This window comes from Marmota marmota, unplaced genomic scaffold (assembly GCF_001458135.2).
Source record: "Marmota marmota marmota unplaced genomic scaffold, marMar, whole genome shotgun sequence".
Taxonomy (NCBI): Eukaryota; Metazoa; Chordata; class Mammalia; order Rodentia; family Sciuridae; genus Marmota; species Marmota marmota.
The window spans coordinates 5,978,423-5,998,235 of record NW_026000103.1 but is presented as its reverse complement, the minus strand read 5'-3'; the positions used below and the strand labels follow the sequence as shown (position 1 = coordinate 5,998,235).

The window sequence follows — 19,813 nt, the reverse complement described above, 5'->3', positions numbered from 1 at the left end:
TTACTTTAGTTAGACAAGGAACAAAAATGATCACTACTTATTTTGTTTAAAAACTATCCTGGCTGGAAGACCCCTTACTATAAGACTGGAGTATGTCTGTCTAGCTAGCTCCAGCCTCAGACAAGGCTCCAAGAAAAAGTCATTATTATATTACCTTTCCATTACATATACATGGTTTTCAAGTGTGGCCAGCTGTTTCAATTTTTAAATAAGAGCACTACACAGTTCACTTTTATACTTACATCTCTTCGCAACAGTTTGACATCTTTTCAATAGATGTTGTATCCTATTAAAAATAAAAAAAATACTCAGATGTAACAAATTTATTTTTATTCTTATCTATTTTATGATTTAAATCCTATTCAGAGAATATTCTGAAGATTTAAAATTTTAAATATATGCGCTGAGAATTTTAAATGATATATATACACTGTTGCAGTTCCCTTGGAAAAACAGAATCAATATTACATTATGCCCCCAAATTATTCAAATACAAACCTCACAAAAATTGTGGGAGTATGACTTCATTAAAATTTAAGAGTTGCTTTCTTGATCATTCTTTTAAGTCTGGTACTTATTTTCAATTCAACTGTCAGAGAACATGCATTTTAAAATGGCAATATTAAAGACACTAATGAACAAAAAACTAGTAAGAGTCAAAGTACAACTAGTTCTAGATTTCTGTAAATAACAAAATTCAACAAGGCAGTTTATGAATTTGCCATATCACAACATATATTGCTCTGAAAACTAAAGTTAGCTCATTAATATTATTTCTTTTTCTATTTCAAAACAATTTCTTTTTTTTTCAATAGAAAAATCATTCTTCATAGTAATGCAATTTCTTATTATGTGTTTTCTAAAAGACTCTAATAAAATATAAAAGAAAAATAACAAACAGAAAGAAGACAGCTTCTAGAAGTGCTGGTTTAAACTGTGCTAAAAGAAGTCCTGTCATTAGATTGGCAAATTATTATAAATCATACCAAAATAATCAACACACAAATGAACAATCCTATTTTCAGTTAAAAGTTTATATTTCAAACATACTTTAAAGCAGTACAGAATATATTCTTTCAAGTATACAAAAACATTGACTAAGTCTTCCTCTCTCCCCCTTTGCTTTACCTGAATTCCTAGTTCATATAGGGCAGAAGGCAGACTGCACCATTATTAAGTAGAATGATACATACAAATACTTATGGATGCAACTCAAATTTATCTGGTTGTAGAGCTTTTTTTTTTTTCCCAATGATGCTAACAAATAGCACCTTTATTTTTTTAAAAAAACCTCTTTTTAGAGAAGTTATGTAAAAGAACTAGAAAGGTTAACTATAAATAGAATTGTTTTTAGATATCATGAATTTCAAAGCATGATAAAAATACTAATATGGAATATGTAGCGAATCTATCGTTTCTTTACAAATCCCTAGAAAATCTGTAAATGAAGCTCTGTTATTGGCTACTAGTCATCTAAAAAGCAGATGTATTTAACCTTATGTATGCTTAACTGTGGTTATTCAACTGTTCATGCATGAGAAGTTAATACTATGAACTATGTTGCATAACTTCTTCAAAACAATGTGGTCTTTATCTGTTTATGAAAAGATAATCTACAAATACACAAGATATTAATTGGGGACTTTGACAAAACTTGGGCTTAAGGTTTCACATTTGTAAAAGAAGTGAATGACGTCATTTTGATGGTTTCTTAAAGTCCAAAGCAATTAAGACAGCTCATGCAAAAATATAAAACAAAAGAACAGAAATCAAGAAGCTATCAGGCAAGGTGTTTGGATGGCCTAAAATTCACGGGCATGGATAACACCTAAAACCTGGACACATTTCAGGACAATTTCAGGATAATTGTAAAGTCTATCACTTCCAAGATTATCATCAGCTAATATTAAAGAAATTTTTTGCTATGTAGAAATTTACAACTTGACTATAACCTTAAGGAATGCGTTTGTGGCATTAAAAGAATCAATTTTAGATTTCATGTAGGAAAAGCTTTAATTTTTATGTGTTTTTGATAACTTTCCAGAATCTATTTTAGGAAATAACTAGAATTCTACTTTTTATTTATTTTTAATTTTTTTATTACACATGGACACAGTATTCTTTATTTTTGTTTGTTTGTTTATTTATTAATTTATAAACATTTATTTTTTAGTTGTAGGTGAACACAATACCTTTATTTTATTTTTATGTGGTGCTGAGGATCCAACCCAATGCCTCATGCATGCTAGGCAAGTGCTCTTCCTCTGAGCCACAACCCCAGGAGAATTCTACTTTTTAAATCATCAGGAGTAGGTTACTCTTTCAAAGCATGTGACATGTACTACCACTTTATGAACAGAATTCATGAGGCTGGCCAAAATAGGTTATTTTTTTTCCCCTCTAGAAATGGCCAATGTTCATCTTTCTAAAAGTCAGCTATTCAAAAAACTGTTAAAAGAAAAAAGTATGATTTGCATTTGGGCATCCAAACATGTCATCAAGTTTTTGTTCTGACATTTACACAATATACTATAGCAACACAAGTTATGTTAACACATTCACAAGCAATGCAGAAACAGCAAATAAGAAGAGGGAAATCTTACTACTGCCAGAAAGAGCAAAAACCACAAGTTATTCTCAAGTGCTAAATTAGAAAAATAAATTAGGTTTTATTTACCTTTTGGTTTGTTGACATATAAAAGTGGAATTTTTTAAATACTAAAAGTAATTGAAATATTTCGATGCAAATAATTCAATTAAATACAACAACCAAAACAAAGTGTCCAACAGAAAAGGACCAATAAGACATCAAATCTCAGAGTACAAATGCAGTTTATAAACTCAGATATTCCCGCCCCTGCCAATTCATTCTTCCAGAAATGATAAAAAACAAGTATTTACTGTAAATTACTATAATAAGGTTCTCTTCCTTCCTGAGAAGTATATATGTCTAATATGGCCTAATGATCAAAATACCTCAAACTTTCATCAGTCTGCATAACATGAGAATTCTTTGCACTGGAAGTTTTGGCTTCACAAAAATATAGGTCTTACTCATTTTATTAATCAATACTTTATCTTTTCATGATGACTAATCTTAGCCTAAGAAATGATCTTTCAGGTTTAGTCCAAAAACTAAGGTGGACTATAAAAGAAAATTGAATCCCAACTAATAAGACTATACCTGAAATGGGGGGGCGGGGTTCTAGCAGAAGGAGAGAGATGAATCTATTGGTTGGATATTAGAAAAATGAAGGATAGGGTGGGGAAAGTTGAAGAGCAAGAATTTATCATCAGAGGTTTCCTTGTTAATAAACCTGATACTGGTAAAGATAAATTGATGTTGTCCATCCAACCAACTCATCCTGCTTTGAGTTCATTCTCACCAAGAAACACTTTGCCACATATGTTGTTGCATAGAAGAAGGAATATACTGGAGTCCTTTAGCACCCCTAACAATGGTACATAAAGAAATAAACTATCTCTTTTATTAGAGTCACAGCCTCTGGGCCCGATTAACTTTGGAAACAGTTTCAAAATGGAGTTTCTAGGCCTGACAAACTGGAAGGCCTGTGAAAGTAAAAACATGCATCAGCAGAAAATCCTCAAAGACAGTTCCATCTAACCTCAGTCAATGATCATCTACACTCTATTCTTGTTATAATGGTCTTATCGATGTGTCTAACTCTGCTGCTCATAGTTATCTAATACAATGACTACATATTGAATTAATCTAGAGTTTAAAACACTATTCAGCAAAAATTTTTCACAACTAGAGACAATATACCTGTTTTATCTATTACTAATTACTCCCAACTGTAAGAAAGTTTTTCACTTGACTTCTTAGCACCTCTGGTCAGTGTACAAATAGCATCTCATTTCGAGTTTAAATTTTTACAAAGCATCTAGAATGGGTAACAATATAATTTGCAGCACTAAATTCATTTCACATGACCCAAAATAGCATTCCATATTTTTAATTAAAGATAGAAAATGTTCTGTTAATCTTAAATCACTCTCCTCCTTGAAAGCCAGAACTATTTCCTCATTTGAAACAAATGGTTCTTTAAGCATTCAGCTCCAACAGAAGATTTGCTATGTCTTTTATTTGGGATATAAAGTTCACATAATTGTTTAAACAATCACAAAACCAAAGTGAGAAGGCAACAGATTTTACATCTTCAGCCACTGAAAATCTCTTTCCAAAATAATTGCCATACTCCTCTTTCTCAAGCCATGTTCTGGCTCTATAGCCTTAAGAAAATTCCTTAAAAACTCTCCCTCAATTTCCAAATAATTATTCTTACCTGCTAGGTTTTTATGGTGATTAAATTGGCTAATATGTGAAAAGCACCTAGTAACTCCTCAATAAACAAAAGTCCTAGTTTTTATTGCTAATGCCTACTAAACACTTTGAGCGTGCCTGAGGACAGTGTCTCGATTACATCAGAATATAACTCTTCAAAATTATGTCTAAACTAAACAAAAAAGTTCGTACAATGAAAGATAAAATGACAGAGACCTAATTTTTATATGTGGGGATTTTATATGTGGGGAACTATTTATATAAAATCCTGTGACCACAAGGAGTTTATAATCCATTTGAAAAAAACAAGTCCCAAGTATAAAAACCATAATTCATTTATTCACCGTACATCTATCAAACATTTACTAAGTATGTATTTATGACACATCCTCAGCATGAAGGAACTTACAAGCAGTCAAGTTTACAAGAAAAAAATTACACAGGAAGCCAGAGGAGATGATTATTATATACAATAATCTGTTGTATAAATAAATCTTACACTAACTAGAATATCTGAAACAGCTGGAAAATTATGCTCATAATCAATACTCAAATAATTCAACTACTCTTACATTTTTAACACCAAAATTATTCTTTTGATAAGGTTTTTGGTTATTAACAGAAAATGGGTATTTAAAAAAATTTTTTTTTAGTTGTTGATATGTTATTTATTTATATGCAGTGCTGAGAATCGAACCTGGTGCCTCACACATGCCAGACAAGTGCACTACTGCTGAGCCCCAGCCCCAACCCCCAGAAGATGGATATTTAATATGTCCCTTTTGCTGGGGTTTGGGAAAGAACTAATATAGCAATAGAATATGACAGAAAGAAGCATATGAATCACTGTGGCAAAAGATCACAAGTAAACTATAAGATACACTACTTTTTCCAATTACATGATGTTTTAAAATCAGGCTAAATATTCAGTAGATTTAGATCATAAAATGAATATTTGGGGAAAATTCCAATTAAAAACAAAATTTGTAAATGTTTAGTTTCCTTATCAAAAAAATGCAACTATTTAATCACTCAGCAATTAGTAATCCTTTAAGAAAATTAAAACTACTATTCTATTAAAAATTATAGAAAAAGACTTGTTTTTAATTGCTTTAATTTTATTAGAAATAGTTCCAAGTAGTTGATTACACTGAGCAATGAGAATGCACTATAAATATACTTTTATATAGGAACATATTTAAGCTAAGGAGCTTAAATCATAACTTTAGAGATAGCAATAATTTTGATGATGATTCTTTTTTAAGAAGACTGTCTTGATATTCTATGAAACATAACTTGATATTTAAACTAATACCATAGCAAGGGAGAACCTAGTTTCTATAAAATTCTTTATCCAAAATTCAAAGAAATCATTATAGTCAATATTAGAATATGACATTAAAGGCATCTAAGAAGAGTGATGAATTTTTCAATTGTAATAATTTTTCTAGATTTTTATAAAGGTACTGAGAAGATACTTCATATAATATTACAACTGGAAATACTGTATTGGAAATATATTTATTTTCTTTTATTAAACAAAAAGATAATTCAGAAAAGAAAGCAAAAATGCTACACAGAGCTCCCTTTGTAGAACTATAAGTGGGCTAGGTTCAGCATAATTAGCAAATGATTTGCATATCTGCAATGCTGAGTTGGAGTTGAGTAGATCAAACATAATTTGGATAGAGATTGTACTAAATGCTGCTAATTCACCACACTAATTCATTGGAATACTTGGCAAAATTTAATTACAAGAATTAATAATCTCAAGCCTATATCTCTGGGTACATATTAAAAAGCAAGTAAATCCACTAATTGATTAATGAAATGCTATTTAATAGATAATCTTCTTTAAACTGATTTAACATTTTAAACATAAGATACTTTTTACTGCACAATATAACCAAGTTAAAATTAAGTCACCTTTGCATTTGTGATTCTTTCTACAATTATTTAGGCAAATATTAACTCTGCAAGTTAAACATAAGCAGATACATAGGAGAAAATATTTTCCTTCTTAATGTGAAAAGCTTTCTTTTAAGCTATCTTTAGTAATTCAAATAGAATGCAACAATAGTAGCTATGAGACAAAAGTACAAAAAAATCACTGATTTTTACTTTGTGAAATTAAAGCCTTTTATAAAACTGCAACTAAATACATCTTTCTCACCCTACCCCCAACCTCACCACAACTGAGAAAAGCACTAAGCTCCAGAGACATCATCAAAAGCTTATTCTATTATGTAAACTCCACAGTGCCCAGGAAACAAAAATGCTTGTACACAAAATTTAGATAAACTGTCAGAGGAGTGTCATGGTAGACAATAGCTCACTGTCAGAACCTCACCAGAATGCGCTGGACCAGCTGTTACAGCACTTCTCCATTAACTCTCTCCAAGCCCAGTCACTGAAAACATGACTAACACAACCACCCATCACTATTAGTACTCATTCTCATCAGAATGGACATTATTTTTGGCTGTGTGATCTACTGCTATTCAGAAACAGCAAAAAAGGGAGTTAAATAGTGTAATTAAGAAATAGTTGGAATAATTTGTTCCCCTAAATAAAAAAGAATGTCTCAAAACAGATTATTTTTAAAAACATCTTAACTCCAATATTAATTTTGGTAAAAATACACAAATACATATATTTAAATTGTGTTTAAAATTAAATCAAAAAGTAATCAAAGTAATCCTTTAAAATCAGGCTTCAGATTAGTCTATTTAACAGAAACATCTGGTTATGTTGAGATCTTTTAACCTTGGAAATAAGATTAGAAATCTACTATTTTTAAGTAATTTCTAATTATTTTTTCTGGGTCACAGATAATCTACTCTTTCTAGGTTTAAAACATCAGATTAGCATTGCTATGATTATCCTGTTATCTTCCACCAATAGGATGATGAGACTTCTCTTTTTATACTTGAGATAAATGATTTATACTTATTCCAAGTTAAAATGAATGATGGAGAAAATTACTGAAAACTGACATACTGTTTCCCTGAAATCTCAAGCTAAACCTAAAGAGAGAGCATTTGTTTTGGCTGTTTATCTAACAGGCCTGTAATCAAGCTATGCAATTTTATATAATGAACTTACATCCCCACCAGTGTTATTCCAAAATGCCTCTTGGATCTTTGAGGTACAGGGATAGGGGATGGAGGAAAACTTCCGTGAAATTATTAAATATTTCTTTTCTTTCTTATGCTACCTAACAAATTCATCACTTCTCACACTTTAATGAGAGATCCTTGGATTCATATCATGACCAAAAAACATATCCAGATGTGAAATTTCCTGTAGGTAATCTTAATTTTACCATTAAACAAAACAGAAAAAAAGCACTTTACAAAGAAAGTATAATCTATATTGTAATCTTAATTAAAATATTAAATACTATTTTAGTAAGATGCCAATAATTCATTAGATTAAAAATTAAACACTGAATACTAACAACTTTAAATAACTAAGCCTTAAAGAATTTGCATCAATGTGGGAGGAGGACATTCTGGGAACCCATGAATACTGTTTTTCTAATTCAAAAAAAGTAGTGGTTGAGATGCACTATGAAGGTACAAGTAAATGCAATTAAAATTGACAATAATTTATATTGTATTTCATTCAAGAGTAACTAAAGTGACTCAAGATCAGACTAACAAATAGAATATAATCTCTTTCAATACTTATTTTTCTATGAATGTTTCACAGATATGCAATTTCTTTAGATAGAGCTCTGCCTGGTACAGAATGTTCCGAGAGGTATTTCATGCATGCAAAAGAGATAAAGCTTTTGGATAGATCATTATTTAACAAATGTGGTTTCTACACTGTTTTAGAAATATCACATCAGAACTCAACATCCCTCCTTTATACAATGAAATGTTCAATATTACAACAACAACAAAATAAAACTGTGCAATTTGAGAATGAATATTATTCATTAAATTCTGTTTGCAGAATGGAATAGTCAGAATAGAACTTGATATATACAATCTTTAAAAATGAACAAAAATAACAAACAACTTACTATGTCCAACTCAGAAAAGAATATTAAAATTTTAGAGTAGGGGTCTTCAAAAGATCTTAAAACCTTAACTATCTGAAGCTATGGGGCTAGGAGGTGGGAAGGAAATTGTTATCCTCTGCTATTAACCCCTAGTTTACAGTCCTCACTAGGTACATGTACTCTTTGTTGTTATATTCCCAAGGTCCATTTCCCACTCATTAATGGTTAAGCACTGCAAAAATCCTGTCACAGGAATACAAGTATATATCAATGATTTGGGTAAATTCAAAAAAGCAGATTCCAAAGATGCAAGCATAACCTGTCAATTTTGATAAGACATATGAACTAGGAGTTCATTATTCTAAATTATGAACAAGTATAAAAGCAGAAAAAAATATTTTAGGGAATAACTTCCTCTCATCTTTGGGAATGTCACTAATACAACGTTATTTACCATCATCATTATTAGGGAAATCACAAGGGATACTAAAAAGTATTTCAAACTGAATAATGAAATATTCAGACATTTCTCAAAGATCTATGAAATGCTAAAAAGCACACAAAGAAGTGTTTGACACCATTAATCATCAGGGAAATTAAAATTAAAACAAGATAATATTAAAACTACCGGAATAACTACAATTAAAAAGACTGGCAACAGCAAATGATAAGGAAGATATGAAACAACCAGAATTCTCATATATTATTGGTAGTAATGCAAGATGGCAGAACCATTTGGGTACAAGGTCTGATAGTTTCTTATAAGATGAACCAATCTTATGTGACCTAGTAATTTCAGCTCTAGAATATGTTCATCACCCCATAAAAAAATCCATGTACCCCATAGCTATCATCCTCTGTCCGCCAGCCCTAGTCAAACACTAATCTATTTTCTGTCTATATAAATTTTCCTATTCTGTATATTTTATATAAATGGAATCATAAAGATGGGATCTTCTTTCAGTTAGCATAATATTTTCAAGGTTCACCCATGTTGTAGCATGTATCAGCACTTCATTTCTTCCATATTTTCATAGACAAATAATATTCTATTAGATGGATACATCACATTTTGTGTATTCATTATTAAATGATGGACATGTAGATTATTTTCAGTTTAGATTATTATGAATAATGCTGCCATAAATCTGCAAGTTTTTGTGTGGATACAGGCATGTAGAACTGCTGAGTCTAATGGTAATTCTACGTTTAACTTTCAAAGAACTGCCAGACTATTTTCTAAAGTGGCTGCACCCTTTTACATCACCATTACCAGTGTATGAGAGTTCTGATTACTCTATATCCTTACCAACAATTCTTATTATCAGCCTTTAGCCACTCTAGTAGTTTTGGAGTAGTATATCATCACGGTTTTGATTTGCATTTCCCTGATGACTAATGAAGTTGAGTATATTTTCATGTGCTTACTGTCCATCTACATATTTTCTTTGGATAAATCCTGTGGCCATATTTTAGTTGAGTTGCCTTTTTATTATTAAATTATAAAAGTTCTTTATATATTCCAAACACAAGTTCCTGGTCAGATATATGATTTGCATATATTTTCTATCATTCTCTGAACTGTCTTTGAACTTCTTGATAAGTGTCCTTCGAAGTACAAAAATTTATAAATTTGATTAAGTCCAACTTATATGATATTTTTTTCTTTGGTAGTTTATGATCTATTTAAGATACTACCATTGCTTAGTCCAAGGCCACCAAAGTTTACTCCTGTGTTTTCTTCTAACAGTTATTGTTCAATCATTTGAGACTATGATCCATTTTTAGTTAATTTATTGTTTATTCTGTGAAGAAGAGGTCTATTCATTCTTCTGCTTATGGATATATAAAATGCATAGCCCTTCTAACCAACCTGTTCAATGCAACAACCTTTGGAGTGGCTACCTATTTGAACATGTGTAATCATGTATCCTAAAAAGGTCTCCAGAATTACATAACATACATGTCATGCATGAAAAATTGTTTACCAGAATATAAATAGTAAAAAAAATAAATTGGACTTAATAAAAATTTTTAAAAACTTTTGTGCTTCAAAGGAAACAAGAAAGTGAAAAGACAGCTTAGAGAATGAGAAAATAATATCATTTATTGAAAAGACTTTTTTCTCCACTGAATTGTCTTGGCACCTTTGCTGAATATCAACTCACTATTCATATAACGACAGTACTTGCATAGTTGGCCCTCCATATCTGTGGGTTCCACACCCATAGATTTAATTAAACAACCATTGATTGAAAATATTTGGGGGAAAAAAAACTGTGTCTCTAATGAATATGCACAGACTTTTCTTTTTGGTTACGATTCCCTAAACAATACAGTATAGCAACTATCTACACAGCATTTCTGTGTTATTATAAGTAATCTAGAGATAATTTAAAGTATACAGTGGGATGTGTATGCAAATATTAATGCCAATGCATATAAGGAAAATGAGCACTCACCACAAATTTCAGTATCCACAGGGTATTATGGAACTAATCCCCTCTAGATAGCAAGGGACAACTGTATTTTTGGACTCTCAATTCTATTTATCTATGTCTATCCTTATGCCAATACCACACTTGTTGATTTATGATAGTGCTGATACATTTTTCTTACTATATTTTTTTCACTGTATATTATATATTTTGGTAACAACAATTTTTATATATAATATATATACATATATGTTATGTATAATGCTGGAGACCTTTAGCTACCTGGTTACACACAAATAAATAGCTTATAAAAAACAACCCTGTAGGACAGTCAAAAAGGCTGTGTATTTTAAATTTTAAAAGACACTGACATTTTGCTCAATGAGGTTAAGCCAATTTATTCTCCCATCAATAATGTACAAGAAAATTTATGTGCTCTATATTTTGTATAATATAGTATATTATCTTTTAAATTCTTAATAGGATTTTTCTCATTTTTAAAAAAATCTTTTCTGCTATGGTAAAGGGATCATCTCTGCGTGAAGAAAGTATGGTACTATAATGTGTATTTCAATCTTACTCTTTCATGGCTTACATGCCTATAGTCTCAAATTGAACTATGAAACATAAAAATAAGTGCACCCCTGAGGGAACTAGTACATAATATTATACTTCATGTGTTCAATAATTGTTCCAGTTAGGCAGTGTAAAAAAAAAAATGAAAAGGCAAATAAACAAGTAAATAGTTTTTAAGTTCATATAAAAATATAAAAATAGATGACACTATTTCAAGATTTTTCTGTACCAAACATAAAATGAGATGATGTCAATCAGCCTTTCAGACATCCTAGATAAGCAATGACAATCACTTATTGTTAGTTTGTATATCAAACTAAAAATATACGCAAAAATAAAAAAATTACTAATGAAATGTACTAGCAACTCAATTTTTGAGAATTTAGTCTAAATAGTTTAAAGAGAAAAAAAAGAGGACTGGGGATGTGGCTCCAGCGGTAGCGTGCTCGCCTGGCATGCGTGTGGCCCGGGGTTCGATCCTCAGCACCACATACAAAGATGTTGTGTCCGCCGAAAAACTAAAAAATAAATATTAAAAATATTCTCTCTCTCTCTCTTTAAAAAAAAAGCGAGAAAAAAGAGATGATGAAAACAGTGCTATCTTTAATATAGAAAAAGTGACTGCATGTTAGATGCCAGTCAACAATAAAATAGTTAATTAAAATATAGTATATTCATTAAAAAAAGAATATATAACTATTTTAAAAAGCTGTAAACACAAAGTATGTAGTCATGCAAAAATACTGTTAATCTTCAAAAACAGGATACAAAATCTTATATACACACTCCTGAAACTCATTATAACTTTCTTAAAATTATATACAAGCATATGAAGGAAATATATTAAAGATTATAGGTGATTCCTCCTTTGATTTCTAAATTTTTTGTAACTTTAGAATTAAGTTCATAATTAGGTAATATGTTCATACAATGTCACTTCACATTAAAAATATACTTACTGTGATAATTCCAATTAGTTGTGTATAAAAGAGTCCAGTTATTCCAACTAACATAGTAATACCCATAAAGGCAGCTAGTCTCATTATGGCCAATTCATGTCTAACAACAAAGAGGTCCTATAAAGAAAAAAGAAAAGAAAGTCTCAAAAACAATTTGAAGAGTTGATTGTTATTGCAATAAAAATCCAGATTTGAGCCTTAATACATGGCCCCGTTATTATCTTAAAAGAACTACCTCCCCCACTCTTCAGTTCCTGCCCCTTAATCAATATATCAATATTTGAAATTTTTTTTTTAATTTCAATTTACAATAGTAAGCTGAAAAACAAAAGATTTCATTACTCTATTATGTCAAAAACCCTTCGATACCAGGGCTGCAAGTTACCCTATTTGTTTTTTAATCTATTTGTAGGAAAAACACAAATGAATCCCAGATGATACACAATTTTGGTCTACAAAGAAAATTTTATTTCACTGCTAAAAATGTTGAATGAAAAGCATGTAGATAAAATAATGCATAAGAAACAAAATTCTTGTAATGCTCAAGTTTTTGCTTAATGAAGCAATCATGTTGGAATAAATTTGTATTTTTAAATAGAATTATAGCAGAACTTTCTGTATTTAGGAGTCCCATCTTTTCATTTTTATATGTTTAATAAGGATTCTGAATTAGGTTTTTTTTTTAAGTCAAAGTTTTTGAAACGACTGTCTTAATATTCGACAGCTATATAACACTTTAAGTGTCTTGCTGAATTTTAAGTTTTTTCAGGCTAATGAATAAGTGATTTGGGTGTACATTATTATCAGCATATTATTAAATATGCATATTAGCATGTTATTAAATATATTAGCACATTATTAAAGTTCAAGTAACCAAAATACCTAGAAATTACCTAACTTTGTCAAAATAAGGGGAGAACATGTGTAATAGAATCACAAGGATCCTAATTCAAGCCTGCTTCATTCATTTTTTCTATCCCATTACCCAACCACCACTGTCATGCTCTGGGATATGTAGAAGAAATGTAAAAATGATAGATAGTTCTCCATGCCCTCAAGAAGTACAGTTTATTTAGAGAGAAAACTCAACATTTCAGAACTCCAAATTCTATAACAGGGATGTATGCAGAAAGTACTATAGAAATGAAAAGCAATGTCTAGTAGGGACAGCTGGACATGCTGCAAGGGAAAACTGATTTTTCTGGCTCAAGGTGAAGATCCTGAAAGTGAAGCAGGTACATGACACAAAAACAAAAAACATTTAATTCACCATCACTCCTACCAACAAAATATACCACAGGAGGGAATCAAAGAATTAAGATTTCTTCAGGAAACCAGTTGTTGCTAAGCTTTGGAGTAACAAAGCCACAGTGAATAAAAGCAACAAGTAGACTGGAAAAACTACCCCTCTACCCCCGGCCAAAAAACCCCACATGCACCCACATGCTTTCTTTTATACTGATCATGGTTACTAAGTAAAGGTATTCTGGAAGCAATACCAAAAGTAGGGAGGCCACTGAAAATAATGCTTAAGACGAAGAAGTGATACTTCTCTGTGTATCACATCAATAAACCACTAGATTCAAGTAAAAATCTGGTACCATGATTATTGTAGTGTCTATGTATTTCTTAACCATTTAATATGAATAAAATTGTACTACTATTTTTACTAGATTCTTTTTTTTTTTTTTTTGGTACTGGGGATTGAACTCAGGGGCACTCAACTACTGAGCCCCAGGCACAGCCCTATTTTGTATTTTATTTACAGACAGGGTCTCATTGAGTTTCTAAGTGCCTTGCTAAGTTGCTGAGGCTGGTTTTGAACTCGCAATCCTCCTGTTTCAGCCTCCCAAGCCACGGGAATATTTTTACTAGATTCTTATCCTTGTATCACTGATGAAGTTTTTGAGTATTGTGTCTCCATTTTCTCATAGCTTTGTGGTCTTGCTGCATGGGTTTACATAGTACAGTAATTTTTAAAAATATATATACTGCATTATAGTAGAGTTTACTGTACTAAAATTACCATTTTTTGGTAATATAATATAATAATATACAAATAAAATCCATCCTCTCTTTTCCCAGTGAAAAGATTTTTAAAAAATTTTTTGCCAAGTACAATTTATAAATGCCAGAGATGGTGATAAGACGAAAAGATCTAGTTATAATATTAGATTTATTCATTTGGTTAAACATTTACAGTATTTATATAAAACAGGAAAATGTTTTGATCTAGAAATGACTGTTTATTACCTTCACACTTTCAAAAACCAATTGTATTCCAGGTACACACATGCATAACTAACACCAACACTAAATCCATATTTTAAGTCATTTAACACTGTTCTCTACAGTATATCTTTAGTTCTATCTTAGATTTTTTTAGATATAGCACTCTCTGAATCTAAAACATTGGCTTAAGAAACTTTATCAAAATCCCAAAAACTTATTCACTATTCAAGATCTTTACAAAATGGGCTGAACTGTATCCACCCAAAACTCATGTGTTTAAGTCCTAAACTCCAGTGCCTCAGAATGTGACTACATTTGAAGATAATTCTTTAATGCAGTAACTAAATCAAATTGAGACTTTTAGGGTAGATGCTAAACCAATTCAACTGCTATTCTTATAAGAAGGAGAAATCTGGTCACACAAAGAGACACTAGGGACACTCCCACATAGAAGAAAGACCATGTAAGAACAAAGCGAGAAGGTGGCCATGTGCAAGCCAAAGAGAAAGGCCCAAACTGCTGACATCATATTCTTAGACTTTCAGCCATCAGAGCTTGAAGAATATAAATTTCTGTTTAAGCTATCGAATCTATGGTATTTTGTTATGGTAGCCCTAGCAAAATAATATAATCAGTAACTATCCCTTATTGTTTTGATTTCTCCTTATTTTTCGTTAAGACATGCCGACACACTATCCTCTTAAGAATGAGGATACCTGAAACCACACATAGCCTCCAGCACATTTCTTCTCATCACAATCTTCCTCTTACCCCTACCAAAAGGTAAAGGATACTGATTCATTCTTCTGCATTTAAAAAAACAAATAAATCTTATTTATTTATTTATTTATAGAAGAAAAAGTAGGCCCTAATCTCCATCATGTGGGATTAGGCCCTAACTTCCTTAATAAGACTCCTGTGGCACAAGAATTAAAATCAAGAATCAATAAATGGGATGGACCCAAACCAAAAAGTTTCTTCTCAGCAAAAGAAACAATCTGTGAGATGAACAGAGAGCCTACATCTGGGGAGCAAATCTTTACCCCTCACACATCAGATATAGCGCTAATCACTAGGGTATATGAAGAACTCAAAAAAACTAGACACCAAAAAAACAAATAACCCAATCAATAAATGGGCCAAGGACCTGAAGAGACACTTCTCAGAAGATGATGTACAATGAATCAACAAACACATGAAAAAATGTTCATCATCACTAGCAAATAGAGAAATGCAAATCAAAACCCCTCTAAGATTTCATCCCACTCCACTCAGAATGGCAGCTATTATGCATACAAACAACAATAAGTGTTGGCGAGGATGTGGGGAAAAAGGTACACACAAACACTGCTGGTAGGACTGCAAACTGGTGCAGCCAATATGGAAAGCAGTATGGAGATTTCTTAGATATCTGGGAATGGAACCACCATTTGACCCAGCTATCCCTCTCCTCGGTCTATACCCAAAGGACTTAAAAACAGCATACTACAGGGACACAGCCACATCAATGTTCATAGCAGCACAACTCACAATAGCTAAATTGTGGAACCAACCTAGATGCCCTTCAATAGATGAATGGAAAAAAAAAAAGTTGCATATATACCCAATGGAATATTACTCAGCATTAAAAGAAAATAAAATTATGGCATTTGCAGGTAAATGGATAGAGTCAGAGAACATAATGCTAAGTGAAGTTAGCTAATCCCCCCCAAAACAAATATCGAATGTTTTCTTTGATAAAGGAAGTTGATTCATAGTGGGACAGGGAGGGGGAGCATGGGAGGAATATACGAACTCTAGATAGGGCAGAGGGGTGGGAGGGGGAAGGAGGGGGCATGGGGTAATTAATGATGGTTGAATGTGATGATCATTATTATCCAAAGTACATGTATGAGGACACAAATTGGTGTGAGTATACTATGTAGATATACATAGAGATATACATAGAGATATAAAAAATATACATATATACATAGAGATATAAAAAATTGAACTCTATATATGTAATAAGAGTTGTAATGCATTCTGTTGTTACATATAAATAAAAAAGAAAGAAATGTTAGAAAAAAAAGGTATCGGCCAAGTAAGTCTTTCCAAGTTTTCCTAACAATCAAGTGAAATCATAAATATTAAAAAGACCTATAAACTAAAAATATTTATTTATTTATTTATTTATTTAGTGGTGCTGGGGATTGAACCCATGGTCTTGTACTTGCAAGGGAAGCACTCTATCAACTGAGCTATACTCCCAGCCCTCTTCATGCATTTTTGATACTATGTTTGCACACTGCAAATACCTTCTCTCATTAAGAGACTACCTGTTTATTTTCTTTATGGTATTTTTTGACAAATCCAAATGCTTAATTTTAATGTAGTCCAATTTATCTTTTCTTGTATCAATTTTTTGGGAGAGAGTGTATCAGGGTTGAAATCAGGGGCACTTGACCATTGAACCATATCCCCAGTCCTATTTTGTATTTTATTTAGAGTTGCTTAGCACCTCGCTTTTGCTGAGGCTGGCTTTGAACTCACAAACCTCCTGCCTCAGCCTCCCAAGCCTCTGGGATTATAGGTGTGCCCGGCCCCTGTATCTATTTTTATATCCTGTTTAAGAAGTTTTTATTGACCCTGAACTAATAATAATATTCTCCTCTATTATCTTCTCAAAAGTCTTTTTAAAAGTTTTATAAGTTTTACCTTTCACATTGAGGTTACTAATCCACTTAGCTGTTGGTACACCATGAAAGACAGGGATCTGAATTTACTTTTATTGTATGGATATTCAATTATTCCAGAATAATTTATTTGAAAAGCTGTCCTTTCTTCAATAATTAGAGATCAAGTATCCATACATATATGGGATCTGATTTGGCCTGTTTCGTTCCTTCCGTTGGTTTATTTGTTTGTCCCTGTGCCAATGACAAGTATCTTAGTTACTATGACTTCGTAATACATCTTGACACCTGGTAGGCTAAGTGATACCATCTTGATTTTCTGTAATTGCTTATTCTAGATAATTTGGATTTCTATAAAAATTTCTATTAAAATCTTAAAGTTGGATTTTCAAGTTACAACACACAAATGTATATTCACAAATAACATTTTCTTTTCATTAAGTTCCCCAAGTTTCCCCCTGGATATTTTGTACTTTTTTTTGTTGGATTTAATTCAAGAACTTTGTTGGTTTTTTATTCTATTTGTCAGATTTAATTAAAGAACTTTTTTTTTCTTATTCAACTCTTAATGACATCTGCTATTGATTTCATTAACTAAAGGTTTGTGAACATAAAAATTTTTCCTGAATAAAAATAGAATTAGTTTTTAAAAATACTGTTTTGAAATCACTAGGTAAACTTTCTTTAAAACCCAAATTGTTTCCACAATATATCATCTGCAAGTAATTTTATTTATTTATTTCAGTTTATTTATTTCAGCAGTTATACTGTCTCTTTCTTTCTCTTGCCCTATGGCACTAGCTACAACTTTTAGAACTATATTCAACAAAAATAGTGGCAGTGGGTCTCAATGTCTTGTCTCCCAATTCAGAAGAAAAGAAGTCAATAATTCATTTTGGCATGCTGTAGTTGGCAGAGGAGTATTTTTGTTCACATGTTTTCAGAAACATTTTATCTTTCATTTGCTTAAGGAAGTTCTCATCTAATTCTACTTTGGAAAGATTTATACATGAACAAATGCTGAATTGTATCTTCATAAATTGAGAGATCAGCATTTTTAAAATCTAATTTGTTAAAGTGATAAAATATACTGACTGGTATTCAAACGTTAAAAAAAAAAAAAAAAACCTTTCATTCCTAGGATAATCTCAACTTGGTTAGGCTGGTTATTATATAATTCTATTCAGTCTACTAGTATTTTGTTTAGGAGTTGTTGTTCATCTATGTTCACAATCAGACTAGTCTATAATTTTCTTTCTCACATTTTCCTTTATTGGTTATATACCCATGAGAAGCTATCCACATAAAATAAGTTGGGAAGATTTTACTCTTTTGTTATCCTCTGAAAGAATTTGTGACTGAAATTATCATTTTCTTTCATATTTGACAGAGCTAGAACTTACTGATCAACCTTTGAGTATTTACTGCAGGAAAAATTTTAGCTACTCCTTATGACTATAGGACTACCTGTTTCCAATTTCTTTCTGAAGTTATATTATGTCTGTAGATCAGGAAATTAGATCACATAAAAAATGTCAACTATCTAAACTGATCAACAGAATTAATATAATCCTAAGAAAAGATCCCCACTACAGTAGAGAACATACTCTACTGGTAGGAGCTTTCTGTTTTGGTTTGTAGGAACTGATATGCTGTTTCTAAATTTTATGGGGAGGTTGAGCAAACACAAAGGAGAACAGGTAGGAGGGTCTGTTCCACTGAGTTTATTTTCAACAGGGCCAGTATCACTCCCAAGAGGAAACATCTTAGCTATTTAAGTAATTTGGGGCCCTACTCAAATTCTATCAACACAATCTTATTCCTTAGTATTCAACTTCATTGGAGGGTTGGAGAAAAAATGTCCATAAAACCTCAAACACTGAAAAATATTGCTTTACTGTCTAATATGATTTATTATAAAAGAGCAATAAAGCTATAATTATGATAATATGGTATAATTACAAGAAGAAGTAAACAGACCAATAGACTAGAGAAGAGATAGAAACATATATACAAACATATGGATCTTGATTCATGACAAAGTGGACACTGTACATAGAGGAGAAAGAATTATCATTTCAATAAATGCTGACAAGATCAACTGACTATTCCTCTGTGAAACAATGAAATCCTTAATCCTATCTCTAGTTAGAATTTAAAAAACCAATTCTAACTACAAATGGGAAAGACAGAAAAATATAGTACCTAGATGACAATATGGAAGAATTATATCAGTGATTTTAGGCTAGAATAAGACTTCTTAAATTGAACTCAAAAAAGTGCTACCCAAAAAGGAAAAGACTGGTGATTTAGAATACATTTAAATTAAAAACTTCTATCAAAAACTACCATTAACAGATTGGAAAGGTAAACCACAGAATGGAAGAAAATATTTACAATATATACGATTAAAAAAAAAGTGCTCTTCGACCCTACTCTGTTCTTAGTTACTCTCCTTATATCAAAGAAGACATTTGGCATTTGTTTTTTAGGGATTGGCTAGCTTCACTTAGCATAATCTGCTCTAATGCCATCCATTTCCCTGTAAATTCTATGATTTTGTCATTTTTTAATGCAGAGTAATACTCCATTGTGTATAAATGCCACATTTTTTT

The 19,813-nt window shown here is 31.4% G+C and overlaps 1 protein-coding gene across 4 annotated transcripts in view; it reads right to left on the bottom strand.

Annotated features, from left to right (window-relative positions):
• The window catches only part of Zdhhc21 (zinc finger DHHC-type palmitoyltransferase 21), a 64,077-nt gene that overhangs the window by 8,183 nt on the left and 36,081 nt on the right, over positions 1–19,813 (bottom strand). For all 4 annotated transcript variants that reach the window (XM_048783948.1, XM_015502587.2, XM_048783949.1 and 1 more), the window contains 2 exons: positions 12,292–12,408; positions 243–286 (listed from right to left, as the gene is read on the bottom strand). In XM_048783948.1, the coding sequence (XP_048639905.1) occupies positions 243–286; positions 12,292–12,408 (161 nt within the window). The remainder of the gene's footprint in view (positions 1–242; positions 287–12,291; positions 12,409–19,813) is intronic.